At 24.6% G+C, this 20,059-nt stretch overlaps 1 protein-coding gene across 3 annotated transcripts in view; it reads right to left on the bottom strand.

Moving 5' to 3' along the window:
* Positions 1 to 20,059, bottom strand: part of LOC129975766 (transient receptor potential cation channel subfamily M member 7-like) — a 56,737-nt gene that overhangs the window by 6,654 nt on the left and 30,024 nt on the right. For all 3 annotated transcript variants that reach the window (XM_056088970.1, XM_056088972.1, XM_056088971.1), the window contains 11 exons: positions 17,496 to 17,639; positions 16,052 to 16,273; positions 12,563 to 12,737; positions 9,584 to 9,652; positions 8,085 to 8,196; positions 6,637 to 6,832; positions 5,609 to 5,745; positions 5,368 to 5,510; positions 3,973 to 4,171; positions 3,253 to 3,411; positions 543 to 629 (listed from right to left, as the gene is read on the bottom strand). In XM_056088970.1, coding sequence (XP_055944945.1) covers positions 543 to 629; positions 3,253 to 3,411; positions 3,973 to 4,171; positions 5,368 to 5,510; positions 5,609 to 5,745; positions 6,637 to 6,832; positions 8,085 to 8,196; positions 9,584 to 9,652; positions 12,563 to 12,737; positions 16,052 to 16,273; positions 17,496 to 17,639 — 1,643 coding nt within the window. The remainder of the gene's footprint in view (positions 1 to 542; positions 630 to 3,252; positions 3,412 to 3,972; positions 4,172 to 5,367; positions 5,511 to 5,608; positions 5,746 to 6,636; positions 6,833 to 8,084; positions 8,197 to 9,583; positions 9,653 to 12,562; positions 12,738 to 16,051; positions 16,274 to 17,495; positions 17,640 to 20,059) is intronic.

Raw genomic sequence — 20,059 nt, 5'->3', positions numbered from 1 at the left:
AAATCTGAAAAATTGTTAGAATTGTTCCCTGAATAGAAAATATTGTTAGAATTATATCAATTTGTCTATGAACAGATCAACCTCAAAATGCATAGAACTATAGAGATGAAACTTGTTAATTTTAACATCAAATTTGCAATCTTCTATTAAAATTTGTGCAACATACATTTATATAAATTTGTTTATTTATCTATCCAGGTGCAAATGAGAATAACTGCAAAATGTAAAGAAGTAGATAGGTTAAATTTCATGCATAACTTTAGCATCAAAAGTGAAAGTCTATATCATATTTTGTATATATATATATATATATATTGTATATTTTGTATATATACATATTTTGTATATATATATATATATCATATATCAAAGTCTATATCATATCATATCAACTTTGAAATTTGTTATTTACCCTTTATTGACCTGTTCAATCAATCATTTTAGCTAAAACTGTTGAAATGAATATACATTATTTTTCAAATATTTACTGAGATTAAAGAATTTACAGAAAAACATTTACAAAAAGTAATATCTAAACTTACTTAGTAATAACTGCAAAAACATTGTGATTAGGTCCCCAACGAGGAAGAGCACCTTTACCACGTAGTCCAGTTCTTCCCATTGGGTTACTTCAAAGAATGGAAGGTAAGAAAATCATTCTATACACTTTCAATTAATACATAAGAACTTTTGTAATATATTTAAGAAAATTGTTTGTTATTTTTTTTTTCAATATTCTGTAAAATAAAATGCCCCAAACTAAATTTTATAATTAGTAGCAATTAGTTACATTCCTAAATTTAAACATAAATTTTTTTATAAATTTTACATTTGGGCAAAGTTAACAATAAAATGTTATGATACGGAATAATATGTGACAGCTTAATTTATTTACAATAGAAAATGCAAAATACATTATCATACAAAAATAGATTATTTTTAAGAAAATATTATTTAAAATTTATAGCTTTTTTGCAATAAAATTTCTTAAAATGATTCCTCAAATTCTATGTTTAAAATAAAATTATTTGGCATTGTGATTTTTTTTTTATTAAAAATGATTCAGTAAACCATGCTCTAAAAATTATTTATGCCATGCATAACAAATATTATAATACAACAGTTCTGTGTATCTTTTTTAAAGCAATAAAAATAATAACTAATTCATCAAATTAAAAAATAATCTATACAAGTTATTTATGGATTTCATTTAAACTACTAGATAATTATTTTTCATACTGATAATGAAACTGATTGCAATGCAATTTCTCATATGCTATTCATTATACTATTTTTATACTATTGAAATGAAATGAAATACTAAATGAAAATTTTTTCAATATAATTATATAGGTTAAAAAATAGATCAATACATTAAAAGGCTACTTATTGCCAAAGCATTTTATCGTCCAAGACAGAAATCAAACTCAACACAAAAATAATTTAAATGCTTATGTAGTATTCTATGATCTGAATAATGATAACTAAAAAGTCTATTTATAAATTTGAATTTAATGCAAAATAATAATTCATAGAAATGGGTTATATTAACAATTTTCATTCATAGGCTAAAATGGGCTGAATAGGCTAAATTATACTAACAATTTTCATTCATAGGCTATGTCTATATACCGTAGTTACCAGCAAGCCTTCTGTAATAACATTGTAAGAAATTTAAATATTAAATTTCATTCTTGCTTAGTTATAAAAAAAATGTGTGTTTTTTACTTAAATATTAATATAAATCAATAATTTATAAACAGTTGTTTACACATTTATGTAATATAACAAAATAATTTTATATTTCAGAATAATAAAAACAACAGTTAATTCTTAACTTTGATTATATAAAATAAAAAAATAATTGTCAACAAAATAATAAGGATGATTTGTAATTATTACAATCCCTGTTACTTCAAATCCTAGAACCACCTAGTGTAAAGCACATTTGTTGATAATGGCAATAAAAACATCAGATGCTAGAGAATCACAATTATCCATTGGACTGTTTTTTACTCAAGTCACAGATAAAAGCCGAGATTATTTAAATCAGTTCATTTAAAATAGATCGTTATAATATGCTTATTTTTGCTCTATGGTGGTTTGCATTTATAGTTAATGTATTAATAAAGGTGAGAAGATCCACAGATATTAAGACAACACTAGGCACATTGCCTCATCTAAAACTCATCAAAGGCAATAAGTATCATAAAGCTGTCATTGATAAAATTCCATCACTTAAGCGATTTCAATGCAGAGCAGATTTTTAAAAAAATACTATTTAGCAGATATTAATAATATGAAGTATTACTGTTAACAATGCCTTACTGCCCAAAGCTCCAGTGTTGTTGAAGCTCCAGTGTTGCAAGAAGAATGTAACAAAACTCCATCTTTTGTTTATTTATTTTTATTTTACTGCATTAATTGATGACAAAGTCAGAATTCACAAGACAGATAGAAAAAACCTAGTGGACCAGTGTTAGACAGGTACAACTCAGGCTAGTGACTGTTCAATTTTGCTAAGAATGGCATTCATATGGGCAGTACTATAACTAAGGTTGTAGTAGATAACACCATGAAAGCTGTGAACTAAATGAATGTCCCTAATTTTTACAAGGCATCTGTTTGATTAAATAGCAAATTTTTTGAAAAAGATGATGATTTTGATTTAAGGCTAATATTGTATCCACATGATTCCATTTAATGTTCCATCTATTAAGTTTCTTGGATCTTAATATAATCAAATATTTTTGAGATGTCATGGGAAAATTTCTCCAAATTCATGATCCACCATTGCATAATTTATATGAACTGGAATATCTGTATTTGGACATCAACTCAAAAAACACATCAGAAACTTATAGAGTCTATCCCATACATACTCAAACAGTTATATAATCAAAATATGAACCTAAAAAGTTTTTACGAGCAATTACATCATTTTAGTTTTTAAAAATCTATCACGATACATGCAATGAATTATAGAATTCAACTCTGCTTTTATGATTTTAATTTTAAAAAATTTGGCACGATCTTATAAAAGAGCTGTATAAATGAGTTACATAAATTTTTTTGTAAAGCCAAAAGTATACATGCGCATATCTGATAGACAACAATATCCTAAAAATTGTTTATTTGCAATAAGATATGCAACAGAGTCAACAGTGCTTACACTAATTTGTACTAATCCTATAGTTTTGAATTCACAATTTAAAAAAAATTAATTGTGAATGTAAAAAAATATATAATCACCGAGGTAAATCATCCAGATCCAGTCGATATGTTAAAGGTTTAGTTCTTGAATCAATAATCCAAGATTTACGGTTTCGATAAAAACCATTTGAATCAGTTGATTCCATATTCCACAGATAAACTGGAATTTCATCTTTATTAACTCCTCTCTGTTTCATCCTAAGAAAAATAACTCATCAAATTTTCAATAAAATAGAAAGTGAGAACAAAATATTTTGTTAATTAGAATTTTCTTATTAATTATATTTAAATCTAGCAATAACATATTTATTACATTGCTACTTATTTACTAAATTATTTCTTATTTATCAGTTGCAAATCTCAAAACAAGTTCATCTTTCAACATATAATACTGCTTTAAATAAAAGGCAAAAATATCAGACAAGATAGATGAGGTAATTCATATTATATTCAATAAATCTTTTTTAATGATGAATTTAAGAATTCTTTAAAAGATTTTAAACATACTATTGAAATCTTAAACATGCTAAATCTTCCAAGTTGAATGCATATTTAATTGAATGCAAGAAGCTAAAATTCAAATAATTGAACTAAAAATTTAATTTTTTTTTAGAAGAGTAAGGGAAGGAAAGCTTAGTTAAAAAAAAAAAAAACATTCAAAAGTACTTTTACTAACATAAAACTAAAATAACAAAAATTATATATTTTCATTAAAACCAATTTAAAGTTTTCAACAAATTTCTTCAAATATTCACTTACATGAGGATATCTTCATCCACATAAGGTTGAAGATAGCTTATAAAGTCACTCTTGGGCATAGTATAAATATTTGGTTCATAATGTAGCCACATTACTTCCCAAGGAACATATTTATCAGGAACCGGAAAGCGTTGAATCTTAGTTCTTGGATATGGCGATTCACGAGCCAAAGAATGTAAGGAAAGGCTTGCCTTTTGTTCTGAAATCAAAAATTTTCATTTGTACAATGTTCAAGGGAAATATTTCTTCTGAAATATGAAAAATTTATACATAAAAAAAATTGAACAATGACTCACATAACAAAAGCAAAAAAGGTAATGAAATTAATATATGTGTTATATTTATTTCATATAAAATGTCATTATATGTTATATGTATATTCTATAAAACTGTTTTAAAAAAAACTCTGCATGAAATACTGCAGTTATCTGTAGTACTTTCTTTTTTTCTTTTTTTTTAATATTGAGCATCATTTAATTTATTATAATATTGATTAGGTAGAGAATAAATTAAAAGTCTTCTTCTATTTTAACTCGTATTACATTCCATTACATATAACTTATAAGTATCAAAAAATGTAAACAGAAAATAGTACAGAAAGTAAGTTCATGGAATTTTAATTTTATTGAATTCGAGGTAGGAAGTACATATAAAGAAGGAACAATATAAAACATATTGAAACTGAACTAAAAAAACCCTACTCATTTGATGGGAAAAAGAAGCTAACTATAAGTATCATTATCAAGTAAGTTATTATTTTTCATGTTACAAGAATAATTTTGATATTATTTTCAAAATATATAAAATTATTTTTACTATCAAAGTATTGAAAAGTATTTAAACATACAAGCAATTTTAGTCTTTTTCATAGATATTTTAAAAATATTTAAATTGCGTTCCTCACACTTATTGCTGAATAGCTCGATTGGAATTACCATTGATTCATATATTTTGGAACAGAACAAACTTAACAGTTGACTATTGCTATTTTATGCTAAGTATGGAGGGATCCAAATGGCAGCTTTTGCCTTTTTAAAACAGAAATGAAATTAGATTGGTTTACTAATGAATTTCATGGTTTAAAAAGTAAAAAATTTACTTTCTTCTCTTTGAGAAATAATAAAAAAATATTAATTTAGTTTAAATAACATTTGTTACATAACTATTTTAATTTTTATTTGAAACTGATTTCTGTCAAAAGGACGTGAGTATTAATTATACTAATTATTGCAGTCTTAGAATTATCTTAGAATTTTTATCTTAGAATTTTAGCAAAATTAAGCAAGTATATTATCTAATAATATATAATACTTAATTTGTGTATAGAAAAATTAAGCAAGTATATTATCTAATAATATATAACACTTAGTTTGTGTATAAATATTTATAACCCACCATCATCTTTCTTTTCATGATATTTTAAAGTTTCAAGATGGGCATGAGTGTAACCTATGTCTGCCTCAAGTTGTGCAATTTGACTCTTGGCTCGATAAATCAAATCTTCTTTTAAATTCACATCATCCAACAATTTTCCAATTCTATAATGATAAATAAAAGAAAGCACATAAAATTATTCCTTTTTTTTAAATTATCTCAAAAGCAAATTAAATAAAAACATTCAAGGGACAATTCTAACATATCAGATTCTTTCTGTGTGAATTCTTCTTCCTTTTTTTTATATTCTTCTTTATCAACATAATCTCGTGCTAATTGCTTCCAATAATTGCATTCTAATGAAGAAAAGTACCCTTCATTTGTTATCGTGTTAGTTCCCTATATTCATCAAAAGGGAAAAAATTATTTAATATTAAAATATACAGACAGTATCAAAATATTTTTTAAAAAGTAAACATATAATTTATACAATAACGACTATGTAAAGAAAAGGTACATTCAAAAGAGCCTTAAAAGAATATAAAAAAATTATGGTATTTATATCTAATGTAGGATAAGGTTAATCACGAAGTGGTCTAGTCTCATGTGGTACAATCATAAATATCCTCATTTGTATGGATGTCTAAATATTTATTGGTAGATAGTATATTATATCTATGTATATATCAAAAGATTCATCAAAATCTCGAGTTCCAATTTTTTGGCAATTGCAATATTTTACACTTGCATATGTTAAAGTAAAAATCAAAAGGTATAGTGTCAAGTATAGTAATCCTCAGGTATAATGTTCACTAATTAATAGTGTAATTATTTTATTAATGACACATGTTTACTGTATTTTTTTTTTAATTTAGCTTCAATAGTGAAATAAATTAGGCATTTTATAACTAAAAGATGTTATAGTAAAATTTTTACTAAAACCATTGATTATCATCAAAAATTGGTCAAAAACATGAAATAAGGGAAAATGTCATTTTTAGTTGTGTGGGCATTCCAACATTATTGATTTTAGCATTGTCTAATACCTAACTACAAAGAAATGAATAGCTTATTACATGATAAAATACCTCATTAAGTAATACAAATACTCAATAAATAAATGAAACTGATTCAAAATCCATGAAATAACAATCCTAATATAGTATAGCAACACTTTTAAAATATCTTGTCGGGAAATATTAAAGGAATTCCTGACTCAGATTTAACCTTTATTAAAAAAATTACAAAAAAACATATGCATGAAAGACATAATAGAATTCATAAATTTACTTGTTTAATTTTCTTCTGCATTAAAGCATCAATCCATTTATAAACATAAACACCAAATTCATACAGAATACCAATGAGGCTAAAGATATTGAGTGGAGGTGGAAGACGTAAAGATACTGAAAATTTTGTAACCAGATGATAACGCTGAAATTTCCATAATGTATTACTTTCAGCACTAAATTTGCTTCCAGTATTACTATAAGAAAAATAATAAATTTTAAGCATATTAAGACATTAACTTTTTCAGAAAAAAGTGTTAAAAAATTAAAAATAACTTAGTATTATATTAAATGAAAGTAGAAAATATTTATAATAAAATATTTTTAAATAAATATATATGAATAAATTACTTATCAAATATATCTATAAATTACTTACCAAAAATTACCAAATCTAAACTATCAAATAAAATGAATAATGTCAAAAATTCAACAACTTAAATTCTTCTTGTCAACAGCATAATGATTGCATTTTAAAAATGAAATTTTAAATGCATTTTAATCTCTATTAAAGATAAAGATGAGCGTGTGTGAGAATGCCCGTATGTGTTGCCGCTTCAGGTCACACCATTTGACCTACACTTGAATTTTTATAAGTTTAATTCATTAAACACTAAGCAAAGTTGCAATGTTTTTCCAGCAAACTTCCAAAATTACCCTAGCCAAAAATTATTTTTAACATCATCTTAAAATTCAAAAAAGAAATATTTTTAATGATACTAATATGATAACCAGTTAACTTTTTTCTAAATTTTGACAATTTTCTAAAGATAATGTGACAGTCTGCACAATTTGAATAAATATAAGTGTCCATTGAGCAATGCTTCAGATTATGCTATGAAAAGTGCCTGATAGTTTCCCCAGTGTATAACGACAGCATATAAAGAAAACACCAGAATGAAATCTCTATGAGCTGTGTGCCACAGTTTTTAGAATTTTCCCAATATTTTATCTTTTGGCACTTACTATAATTAAAACTTTTAATCATCGCTTATTTTTTAGACAATGGAAGGAATTCGACAGCATTTCTTTTTATTTATTTGCCATCATATTAATATTTTTTCATTTATTAATTTTTTTATTTAAAATGAATATTTTTTTATTTAAAATGTTAGCCAGGTAATTATTTTCAATTCGTTTTGCATTGAAATATCTAGTCACGCGTAGTTAACCGGTTAAAAAAACCAAAAGCTAAAAAAAGAATGAAATTTTAATTCTCAATTGTATTAATCATGGTATTTTTTAACATAATTTAAAGGAATTTCACAAAAATCTATGCTTTAAATTTAATCGGACATTAAAGATTTAAGATAACTTAAAAATGAACCTATATCTAAACGTATCCACATGAAAATATATAAAAATATATAAAGATATCAAAGTAAATCTGGCAAGCATTAAAATGCTAAATAATCTTAAAAATTGAAGTAAATTAATACAAATGCATACCTGAAAAGAGCAAATAGTATAGTTAACAGAATTAATTTTAATAGTAACAAATACTGGAAGACAATTACATAAGGCCAAAATGCAATCCCAGATGAACATCTACCATCAACATCTGATTTGGAAAGAAAAACAAAACAAAAGTTGCTAATTGATTATAAAAAAGAATTTAGGAAACATGAATAATATAGGAATTTAAATTCATTTTTATAGAAAAAAAACTCATTTCTGCTCTACAAATTTTAATTAGAAAAAGTAGAAAGTCGTCAGATATCTTTGAAATAAGTCGCATACATTTTTTTTAAAAATGAGAAATTATTAATTTCACGAATTGTTAATGTATTTATACTACAATCAATAATTTAGAACTGAATATTAACCTATGATTTTCTGTTTCTGTTTGAAATAATTCTTTTTCCTATCCATACAGGTAAAAGCAAAAAAAGCCTTTAGTTGATTTGCCTTTTACTTTATATATATATGACTTAAATTATTACATCTCCATACAAAATAACTCGATTTCCAAACCTAGATAGTGATTAAATTAAATACTGTGGGCTATGAATAAAGAACTGGAGCTAAATAAAAATATATAATAAACACAACTATAAAACAAAGACACTTCCTAGAAAGAGCATAAAGCCCAACAAAAAAACACACACATTAATAAATTAGATTTTGATTAATACAAGATAGTATAGTATATAACCATATCAATTGTATATAACCGTATCAAGCAGTTGAAAAGTCAAATAGTGAAAATTATCAGAAATGTCAGCAATAAATTTAATACAGAAGCTACTATTGAATTATAGAATAGAAAATATTTAATATAAATATAGAAAAAAGTAATATGTTAGCAAAAGGATAAAAGGAACTCATTGTTAATACAGTAAAAATAAAGCATTAAATTCAACATAGCTTCCAACAGACTCAAAACTTTTAAGGTTTCTTTTATTAAATAAGTAGTTTCATACAATAAGTAATGCCTTAAAGAGATAATATAAGAAGAGATTCCAAATTATATTGAAATATTCCTTACAGGTGAAAGTATTAAAATGATAATTGCCTTATATCAAATTTGTGTGTGTGTGTGTGTGCGTGCGTGCGTGCATTCCCAATGTTTTCAAAATTAGTTTTATTGAAAAAAAGCTGTAAGATAACATATCTCACACATATTTTTTTCTACTAAGCTTTTCCTCTTATAATTTTTATAACTAGTCATTTATTTGTGGGTCTTATTTTAAAAACATGCCACAAAAAATATGCCCAGTTTCTCATATAATTTACAGAATGTAGCTTTAAATACAAAACAAATGGGCAGGGCATGGAAAAATATTAATACTATTTCCATAATTATAATTTCCACCTAAATAACAATTAAATTTTAATAATATACCTAATATTTCAAAATAATTTCTTTTCAATTTTATCTGCTAAAATTAATTCCAAAATATTTAAAAATATCACGAATAAAATGAAATTAAATTTCAAATACTTACAATTACTAACTCGACACATGCTTCCATCTGCTGGCTTTTGTTCCCAAGTTTTACAAAATGGTTCAGTACCTGAAAGGAAATGTCAACATTTAAATCGAAATTAGTCACATTTTGAGAACTTAGTTTTAAGAATATATAATTCTTTGAAAATTTTCTTAAGAAATTAGCAAAGATTTTTTTGCACAGAAGTAAATAAAAAATTCAAAAATATTTTTTTAAGAAATGCATGTAAATACTAACTATAAATATAAAAATATTCCATAAATTAAATGACTATGTGTACTTGTAAGAAATTATAAATTGTAAAATTTTTAATGAATACATAAATACAAAATGCAAGAAAACTTAAAACAAATATACAATGAAAATTTACAAGTTTATAGAAATATACAGGCAATATAGCATATAAAATAAAATAGAATAAATTTATAGTTTTTTTGGAGTGATAAGAAAAATCCAAAATCCAATTAGTTTTTACAAAATATTTGCAAAGTATGTATTAATTACTCACTGAAATATAAACATAACTCTGGTTATGCATACTCTAGACTAGATTATCTATGAGAAATTGAAGTAAATTCTGCCACTATATTAAGCACCACAACAATCATTTTATGACAAAAAAATAGTGGATTGCATTCTTCCAAGTATTTCCCAAGTTCTTCTTGTCCAAATTCATAAAAGCATATAAAAGCACTTTTAAGAAATTTGCAACACATGCCACAGGATAACAATGAACATTATTATTCATTAAAATAAAACAATTGCTTATATGAAAAATTATAATACTCTGACAATATACCTTTACCTTCATAGTTTTCCTTAGTAGGATATAAAGTTAGGTACACTCATTTTAGATTATTTCTTTCTAGACCATACATCAACACCTCTGTAATGATCAACTTCCAAGATATTGAAGAAGAAAATAGGCAGTTATAGAATAATGCTGAATGTATTGGCACCTTGAATCAGATGATAAACAAAATCTGTTTTCATTTGTGAACAATGCATTCCCTAATTGCTGATCATTCCAGAACATCATTCATATGTCTTTTATTATTATTATTTGGAAATACAGAATGCAACATATAATTGGATTTTGAGCAAACAGCTTAGTAAGGCTTAATCTTTTAATAATCATTTGGAATAGTATTCTAGTGCTATGCTTTTCTGGTCTTTTATGCCAATTTAGCAGCAGTTATCTGGGTACAATGATAATCATTGGTAGAAATTTTGGTAACTTGATTGTAATTATAATTCATTTCTAATAACAGCTCAAATTTTATAAAATATTTTCAATTATCTGCCAATAACTTTTTTTTTTTTTTTTGCAAAATTTAGCAAAAAAAAAAAATGTGTTTTGTTTTTAAAATTGAAAAATGTTTGTTACCAGTAAGAAAATTATGATACTCAAACAATTCTAAACCAAAAAGAAAGAAAATAAAAGGCAATGCAATAATACAATACCTTTAGACATATACAATAATTATGTCTAACAGATTGCAAACCATCTATCAACAGGCAAATAAAAAATTAAATCCTTTTTTTATGATGCAAAATTTCAACTGCTTATAAAGATAAGTTAATCTTAATTTTTCTTTTGGTATATTTATATAAAGAAAATATATATGGTATTTATATATGGTATATTTTCATTTCAGCAATTTCTTTTAATGAAAAAAGCATCTGCATGTTGATACTCATTATTGTTATTTACATTTTGACTTGTGATTGTACATCAGGGCCAAGAATTAATTAGATAATTAAATCGTCTTGAAAGTAACTTTTAAAAGTTATAGTAAAGGTAACAGTATTATGGATTTTATCTGAAAAATAAAATCAGTTGATTATATACAGGCATTTTAAATATTTGTACATTTTATAATAAAAATTATTTTGTTTTTCATTAAATTTCTTATTGAACAAGATGTATTGGATTTCAATTATTATTTATCTAAAAGTTGAATTATTATCTAGCTTTATTTTATACTTTTCAATTGAACGTATAAATCAATAAAAAATAAAGACATTTTTAATTTCATTCATATATTTTACTTTTCTAAATTATTAATTAAAAACAAATTTATATGTGCTCTTTTTTAGGATAAACTTAGGTAACTTAGTTTCAGTTATAAACAATGGGAGTTTTATTATTGTATATTTTAAGTTATCAACAATTTTTCACTAAATATGACAGATATGACTAAGAAATATGACTGATAGGGATTCTTAACTTTTTCAGAAACACATTTATTGAATCAAACTATCTAAAATATAAACTTTTTTTATCATTTAAAACATTATTTCAACTGGGGCTATATGTATCTTTCCAATTATTTAGAGATTGGCTATTTGGTCGTGATAAGAGGGGAATCTTGTATATACACATATGCAATCTACTGCTTTATTTTTTTCTTCTCTTGTGCGATTTATATGCCAATCATGTAGTGCAAAATAATTGCAAATTAATTTACCTACCAGTAAGTAACCCTTATTCCTCACACCTGATAATTATATTGCAAGATTGTCATAATTATTATAACTGTTAACTATGACAACTTATTAGGGCATACAAATTTTCTTTTATATATGAAAATCAACATATGTGTTTTTCCCTTAATTTATGAGCACTATTAAATCATATTTATCATTAAAATTGTCTCCTTTAATTTTATATCAATTCAACTATAAAAAACTTTTATTAAAGAGTTATATTTCAATTTGACAGAGCAAATGGTTTTATGATAAATTTGGGGGGTAAAATTATTTTAATATTTAAAATTTTAAAAAATTAACTTTAAATTTATACCTTTAAGATTAGTATCAAGATTTTATTGATCAAATATATACATATTCAAAAATCTACAGAAATAAAATTTCATAAAGAGAATCTGAAATCAATTTCACATCAGCTGTTGCTAAAATCAATGTGACCATTACAATAACTAAATAATACATAAACCAAAAATTTATGCTTGCCTTTTAGTTCTCCAACAGGTGTCATGAAAAATGCAATAAAGGCTTTGTGGAATGATTTTCGTATCAATTCAACACTTAATGGGAAATCTGGATATAAAATTGCTTGCATTGCAATGCCATTAGCTATGAGGATTAATACAACCAACTTCATAAAATTTACAAAATCCACAGTAATCTGCAAATTAAAGAAAACTTACAAAGTAGAATGGCCAAAAAAAAACAAATATTTATATTTAGATAACCAAATATGAATATCTAAATAATTTAGAAAATGAAGCAAAGTAGAATGGTAACAGTATATAGCTTTTCCATCTTTTTTGACATAAATTTAAATTTTTGTATCATTTAGGAGATTATATTTCTTGGCTAATCCTAAGACAAAATCCCCCAAATTTTTTTAATAAATTTTTTTAGACGTTAGCATATATATCAGCAAATAAAATAATTATACAAATTTAAACAAATAATCAAATTGCATCAATCAACTGTACGTATTGCAGTATCAATCAAACTGTACATATTTTGAAACAAAAGATTAACAATATACATTTAATGCAGAATCCCTATTTAATATCAAACATTAAAAAAATTTTAACTCATATATATTGGAGTGAAAAAAAAATTTTGAAAAATATGTAAACAGAAAACAGAATGTAAATATTTCAAAAGTTCAACTTTTTTTTCATCAGTAAAAAAGAAAAATTTGCCAATAATAGGCATGAAGAAATAAAACTAGAATTTTATTTGTATATCATTAACAGTAATTAGTTACAGTAATAATTCTTCTTCTGAATGTCGTAAAAATCAACAACAGTAATTCATAAGGTTTTTTTTTTTTTCTTTTTTTTTTTAAAGCTTTAACAATTTTCTTTTTGTAAGAATTGAACTTTTTGAATATTTAACAGATTTTAAAAATCAAATAGTATTATTTTTTAAATACTCTGTTCTGTTAACTTAAGATTTTTTATTTTTAGGTAACTAACTAAAAACTAATTTTATACTAATTTTAGATTTTTTTTTTTTTTTTTTTTTTGCTGGATCACAAAATTCTGTTTATTCTCAAAAGTCAAAACTTGTTCACATAAAAAATAATAATAATAAACTTTGCACTATAATCTTATACAATTTTTTAAAGAAAATGTATGGATTTTAGTTGAAATATATTTGAGGCTTATTTTATATTTTGCAAAATTTTACTATCTAAATGCAATAAATTATATAACATTCACTGTCCTTTATATGTGTAATTACATCCAATTATATAAAATTTGTAAATAAATCCTCATTCAAATTTTAAGAATCTAATTAATCAACTATAAGAATCTAAAACATTTGCCAATTTCATCATTTCATCCATATTTATTTTTTTTAAATGTTTGTTTATGTATGTGTTTGTAGTATTCAGACAAATCTATCACATTTACAGTCATGAAATTCAGCATACAAATTAAATCAGCACAAAAATCATAATTAAACGCACCTCCAAGAACAAATTTTAAAATTCAATTTAGAAAATTTTTTTATTTAATTTTCTTGTTTTATTTCAGATGACTTCTCACTCATATTTAATAATAGTACAGTTTCTCATGGTTATAGGTGGGGGAGAGGGGGAGAACATTGCACAGCCAGGAAAAGCAACAAATTGTAGTCTTTTGGACTTCTGATGAGAATTTTTAAATTTTTTAAATATTAAGCACTTTTCCTGAAATTAAAAAAAGAATTTATTTCTTGAACCTGGCATTATAATTCTGATTGTGATTAATTCATTGGCTACTCTTATTATTTTAAATATAGATAACATCATCTATAACATGTTTTCCAATCTCACTATCTCACTCATTTTGTTTTCAAAGAATCTCCATTTCCTATATTTCACCAATCATGAATCCAAAAAAAAACATATGAAATCATAATTATCTTTTTACTTTGTTTTGATAGCTTTATTTTACGTTTTTCTGGTTTTGGTTTTACTAATATTATCATGTCATAGGTAATGCCCTGCAGGAACTGTTAGTTATTTAACTAAAACCACTAAATGATATTAATAATGATATATGTTATAAAAGGACTAATTAAAAACAGGCGTTTATAAATTTGGTTATGTGTTATTTAAATGGAATTGTGAAAATTTTAATATAAAATCCATTTTTATTGGTTTTAATAAGAATAAACAAATTACTGTCATTAAAACTTCACAATAACTTTTCTGTTTTAAAATAGTTCTCCAAAATTTGCAGTTCTTTTTTAAACTAATAGCAAATTTGGCTTCATGCATAATCTATACTTATAATAAAGCTCAATGTGTGTGTGTGTGTGTGTGTGTGTGTTGGCGCTCTACAGGCCAGGTCATTTGACATACAGCTATCAAATTTGGTACATGTATACCTTAGAGGTCGGGAATGTGCACCTGGGGTCCCTTTTTTTGAAATTTTAATTAGAATTTTAATTATTAATTAAAAACTAACTTTCCCGCCAAAAGAATCTTCCATTTTCCCCACCGCCAACTTTTCCGCCAAAAAAATCTTCCATTATCCCCAGCGCCAAACGAGAAAGGCTTCCGTTGTTTTTTTCTCCCAACAGTAATGAGGCTAGGGTTAAAACTTTTCGGCGGATTATTTCAATCGGTTCTGCTTATTTTCTTAATGTTTGATGCATTTAAAATTAAACATTGTTAATGAATCAATCTTTCAGATTCATTCTGAAGTACTTTTGAATTAAAATAAAACAGAATAAAGGAAATTAAAAATTTCTAATCCGCATAGCGTTACCCCAACTGGCGTAGAAAAAATCACGTATTTGCGTTACGTAACCGGCGAAGAAAATTCACGCATGCGCATTCTGTTCTGATTGTTGCCATGACAACATGTATATGCTTACAGTTTTAAGTACAACGTTTTTTAAGTAGTTTTTTTAAAACCTGTTTTCAACCGTTTATTTTAAACGATTCGTTTTATTTTCTTAGTGTTTGATGCATTTAAATTTAAACATTGTTAATGAATCGATCTGCTCATAATGAATCTAAGAAAATTTTGTTGACCAACTCTTGAGATATTACATAAATTTAAAAAAATATTCTTTAGTGCCCATAAAGTTTAAACGCTGAGTGACTCTATTTTCAGTAATCAGATTATAAAAAAATGCTTTGTTTCAGTAAAAAATATTATTATATTAATTGAAGATAAATTCTTTCCACTTTAATTTAAAGCATAAATTCTACGGGTGCTAACAGAAAATGAGAGAGATACATATTACGTTATGACTGAAGGCCTTTATAATATTATGAATGAATTATATGATAATCAAAATTTGAAGTTTTAAAATATTTTGATGAAGAAGCTATTAAAGTAGAAATTGCATAAAATATTTAATTATTAAAATTTTAACGAACATTAAGATTGGCGAACCGGCTGGTCGCCAAAGGCGGCTAGTATGAAGTAATACATATAGATAACTATAGTTTTAAAAAAAACTCATGAATTGATTGCTTACCATTTCTTTAACTCTATAAAGCAGTGGTCCTAGAGTTGATGATATTGGCAAATAAATAAATATCATACGATAGTAAAAGAAAAGCAGTCCCAAACACATTAAAATCTTTCCACCATAAGGATCATTCATTGGTTTGATGCGAAGCAAGAAAAGGAAAATTACATATGTGAGAATGTAAATAATTTCTAAACTTGTACCAAACAATGGAGTATTGGGAAATGCCTAAAACAGATGAGAAAAGATGAATAATACAGATTATATAAGGATTAAAAATCAATAAAAATAAATAACCAATTATCAAACAATTTTAGTTTTCTTTTCCTTTAAAACTTTCCAGAAAATGATGTAAATAAATAAATAAAAATTTCATACAAACATTATCAAATAAAATACAAACTAAGCATTGTATAAACTTAAATTTAGATTAAACTCATTTTTAAAAGCATTTTAATGTATGAATTTCAGAATTAAAACTGTTAAAGTGAATAGTGTATACAAATCTACAGTACTAAAAAATGTGCATCGACTTCTTGATAATTTATAACAGAAAACATAAAGAGACTTTGTAAATTTAGTTCAGTATACTCTGGTAAGCATATAAGTAAGCATATAAATATTTTTATACAGCACTTTTTTTTTTTTATTTAAACTCAGAACAGGTATTTCACTTTTAATGAATAAAGTCTTTATAAGAAATGGAAAGTGAATACAGAATAAATGAAAGTATTTGATTAAAGATTCAAATAACATGGTTCATTTTTACTAAACCATTAATCTGACTGTCATGTATCAAAGAATTTATGAATAATTTATTTATGAATAAACTGTTAGTGAAGACGTTGCATTATGAGATGCATTAAGTAATGATAATAGGACACATTTTCTGCAATACACTGACTATAATAAAAAAAGAAAGTCATACAATAAAGTTTAGAAGATATAGTGAACTGAATTAATGAATCCATAAATGGTGAAAATTAAATGTTATGGAACTTTTTTAATTAAAGAACATGTAAAAAAATCAATTAGAATTTCATGCATTTCTTACAATTAAAATTTAGAAAGGGAATTCAACATAAAGTCATATAAAAGAGGAAACAAAATTATTTAATGTTTGAAATAGCACACAAAAATTTACAAGGAGGCAAAAATTACAAATTTGGTAATGAAGATAGAAATCTTATTTTTAAAATAAGATACAAAACTGCTATAATGAGACATTTGAATGATGGAAATAACAAAGAAAAAAATGAATAGAATCTCAAAAAAAAAGAAAAAGAAAAAGAAAAAACTATAACCAACAAAATTTGATTGACAGAAGTTTAAAAATTTTAAAACAGAAATGATGTAGTCACGAATAGAATTTGATTCATTTAAATACAGGCTTAACTCTTTCCAATAAATGAAGAAGAAATAATAAAACAGAAGAACATTCAGATTATACCTTGTTCAAAGCATATAATTTATGAGCAGTTTGTAAAGCTATCATACTTGTCCAAAAACAAATCAAAAGATCTAGATAGATGTTTCCACAAGATGTCCAAATCACAGCTACACTGAAGATTGCTAAGTAAATGACATAAAATATCTGGAATTATAAAAGAAATTTCAAAATTCTATATAAATAAAATAATAGAAATTTATACACATTTTTTTAAATAAAAAAGGAAATATTAAACAAAATCTTTTGTTGCTAGTGAAAAATGAAATTAAAAAAAAAAATATTTCTAATGGGTCTAGCTAAAATTTTTAAAAAAATTTCAAATGAAGAATCATTGTTTTTAATTATTTATTTGATAATGAAAAAATTGTGGGAATGTTTTAAAATTAAAAATTAATAGTGTAATATATACTCAGCAAACATTCAAAACATAAAACACCACATCTCATTATTCATTGCTAAATAAATAATTATGCATTTAGATATTATTTATTAAAGATAATTTTCAGACTTTCCATATATAAAGTTACTGTAATCAGTAATTTATAAAGTTTATGAAAATTTCAAGAATATTAAAATTTTTAATAAATTTCAAAATGTACCTAAATAGTTCATTCAATAATGATTCTGAAAAGGAGGGAAAAAACTAGCATGAAGCTAAATTTCACCCCATCAACTATCACTATCTGAATTTGACTATCAGAAAAACATTTTTATGCAAAGCCTCCTGGAGTTCCCTTCCTAACCAAATGATTCAAAATGCTATTATTTACAGAAAATTCATTATCTTTGTAATTAATTATCAATAACTTTTCAGTTTGTTATTTAATTGCCTACAAGATTAGTTTCCTTCATATTAAGTTAAGCCTAATATTTTTAATCAAGTTCAAACAAATGAGAGAATTTTACTTCCAGGTTTTGTTTTGTTTTTTTATAATTTTTTTTATGTGTCATAATATTATGCAAATACCATTTTTATGAAATTTGTAACATTTTGAGAAAGGAAGAAAGCAAAAAAACTATGACATGCAACACAACAGCTTAGGCATTGCAAGCAGTAATATTTATCATACTCATATTCAATAATTATTTTATGTAATTTTTGAGATGAAGTATATTAGATCTATTTTCTATCAAGATATAACATAGATGAATGAAATCACAGTTATCAAATATATATGTATTTAAATTGAGTTTATTAAGGAAATAAGATATAAAACAATATAAAATTATTTTTATACAATTTCTCAGGCTTATGCTGGTTTTGGTTTGGAAGATTGCTTTTAATTTTCTTCATTAAGAGTCATTCCATTATCCATAGACCTACTGTGTCATGGACAGGTAAAACCAGCAACTGCTTAAAACACAATCACAAAGTAATTATCACATCATGGATTACTTACCCACCACATTAATAAACATAGTGCAGAAATTGCTCATTATATATTCTCGAATGGCAATGGTCAAATGTAAACAATAACTATATAAAAGTTTTCAAACTCCTTCATTAAACGTTTTTCCAGTTGCACATAATTCAACCCTTCACTAATTGAAGAAGTTAGAAAATATTATTAGAAATATTTTTCATAAGGCTCACCAACAACTTCATTTACTCAAAAGAAATAAGATGTAAAAGATATTAAGAAATAGGTTTCAAGCAAAATTTAATCGAGCACAAAACCATTGATAGGAAGGTAAAGATTTGCCTATGATATATATATTATATGATTTACCTACCATATCTATACTATTTACACAGAAAAATGATTTTTATACTATCATAAAACTCAAAAAAAATTATCTTTATATTGACATAAATTTAATCTCTGTGCAGTTTTCTTCATTTTTAACATTTTTTTTAATATAATATACAGTTTGTAATATTTTATTTTAATGTTATTATGAAATTCAAACTCATCCAATAAAATACTCAGTAGCATGCATTTGCCAATGTTAAAATAAAGATAAAAGAAATACTTTCTTCGGATCTTACTTTTGAAGTAGGATTTTCACTTATGCTTTTATTTCACAGTTCATGCACATTTTAATTTTCATATGCTATAATTGTTTTAATTTATTCAATTAAAATCCAGTTTTTCAGTCTTATCAAATAACAACATGACATTTTTTAAAAAAATATATGCATTTGAAATTAATATTCAATGGCCTAAAAAGTCAATAATCTGGGAAAATATGCTGGTCGCAAAAGATGACTAATAGTATTACTATTCTTTGTGCACTTTATTCTTTTTATTCGGTTACTTGCGTTTATATTTTAATTTATTGCTTTTATAATATATTCATTTGTTCTATTTAAATTTTATATAGCATTATTCTATAGTAGATAGATTAATACTATCTCTCTTAGAATAAAAAGGTAAGTTGAAGCATGATAACCGACTACAAAGCTAACATATTGCTGAAGAAATCAAACTGACTTTTTTGAACTCGCAGTAATTGTCACATTCTCTTTTACAAGCACAAGACAACTGATACAACAGATCATCTGGATCAAATAATTTGGATACTGCAAATAATTTTAGTTTTTTATGAAACTTCCATTGTGC

Source organism: Argiope bruennichi, chromosome 7, assembly GCF_947563725.1.
Source record: "Argiope bruennichi chromosome 7, qqArgBrue1.1, whole genome shotgun sequence".
Classification (NCBI taxonomy): Eukaryota; Metazoa; Arthropoda; class Arachnida; order Araneae; family Araneidae; genus Argiope; species Argiope bruennichi.
This window is presented reverse-complemented; position numbering and strand designations above follow the sequence as displayed.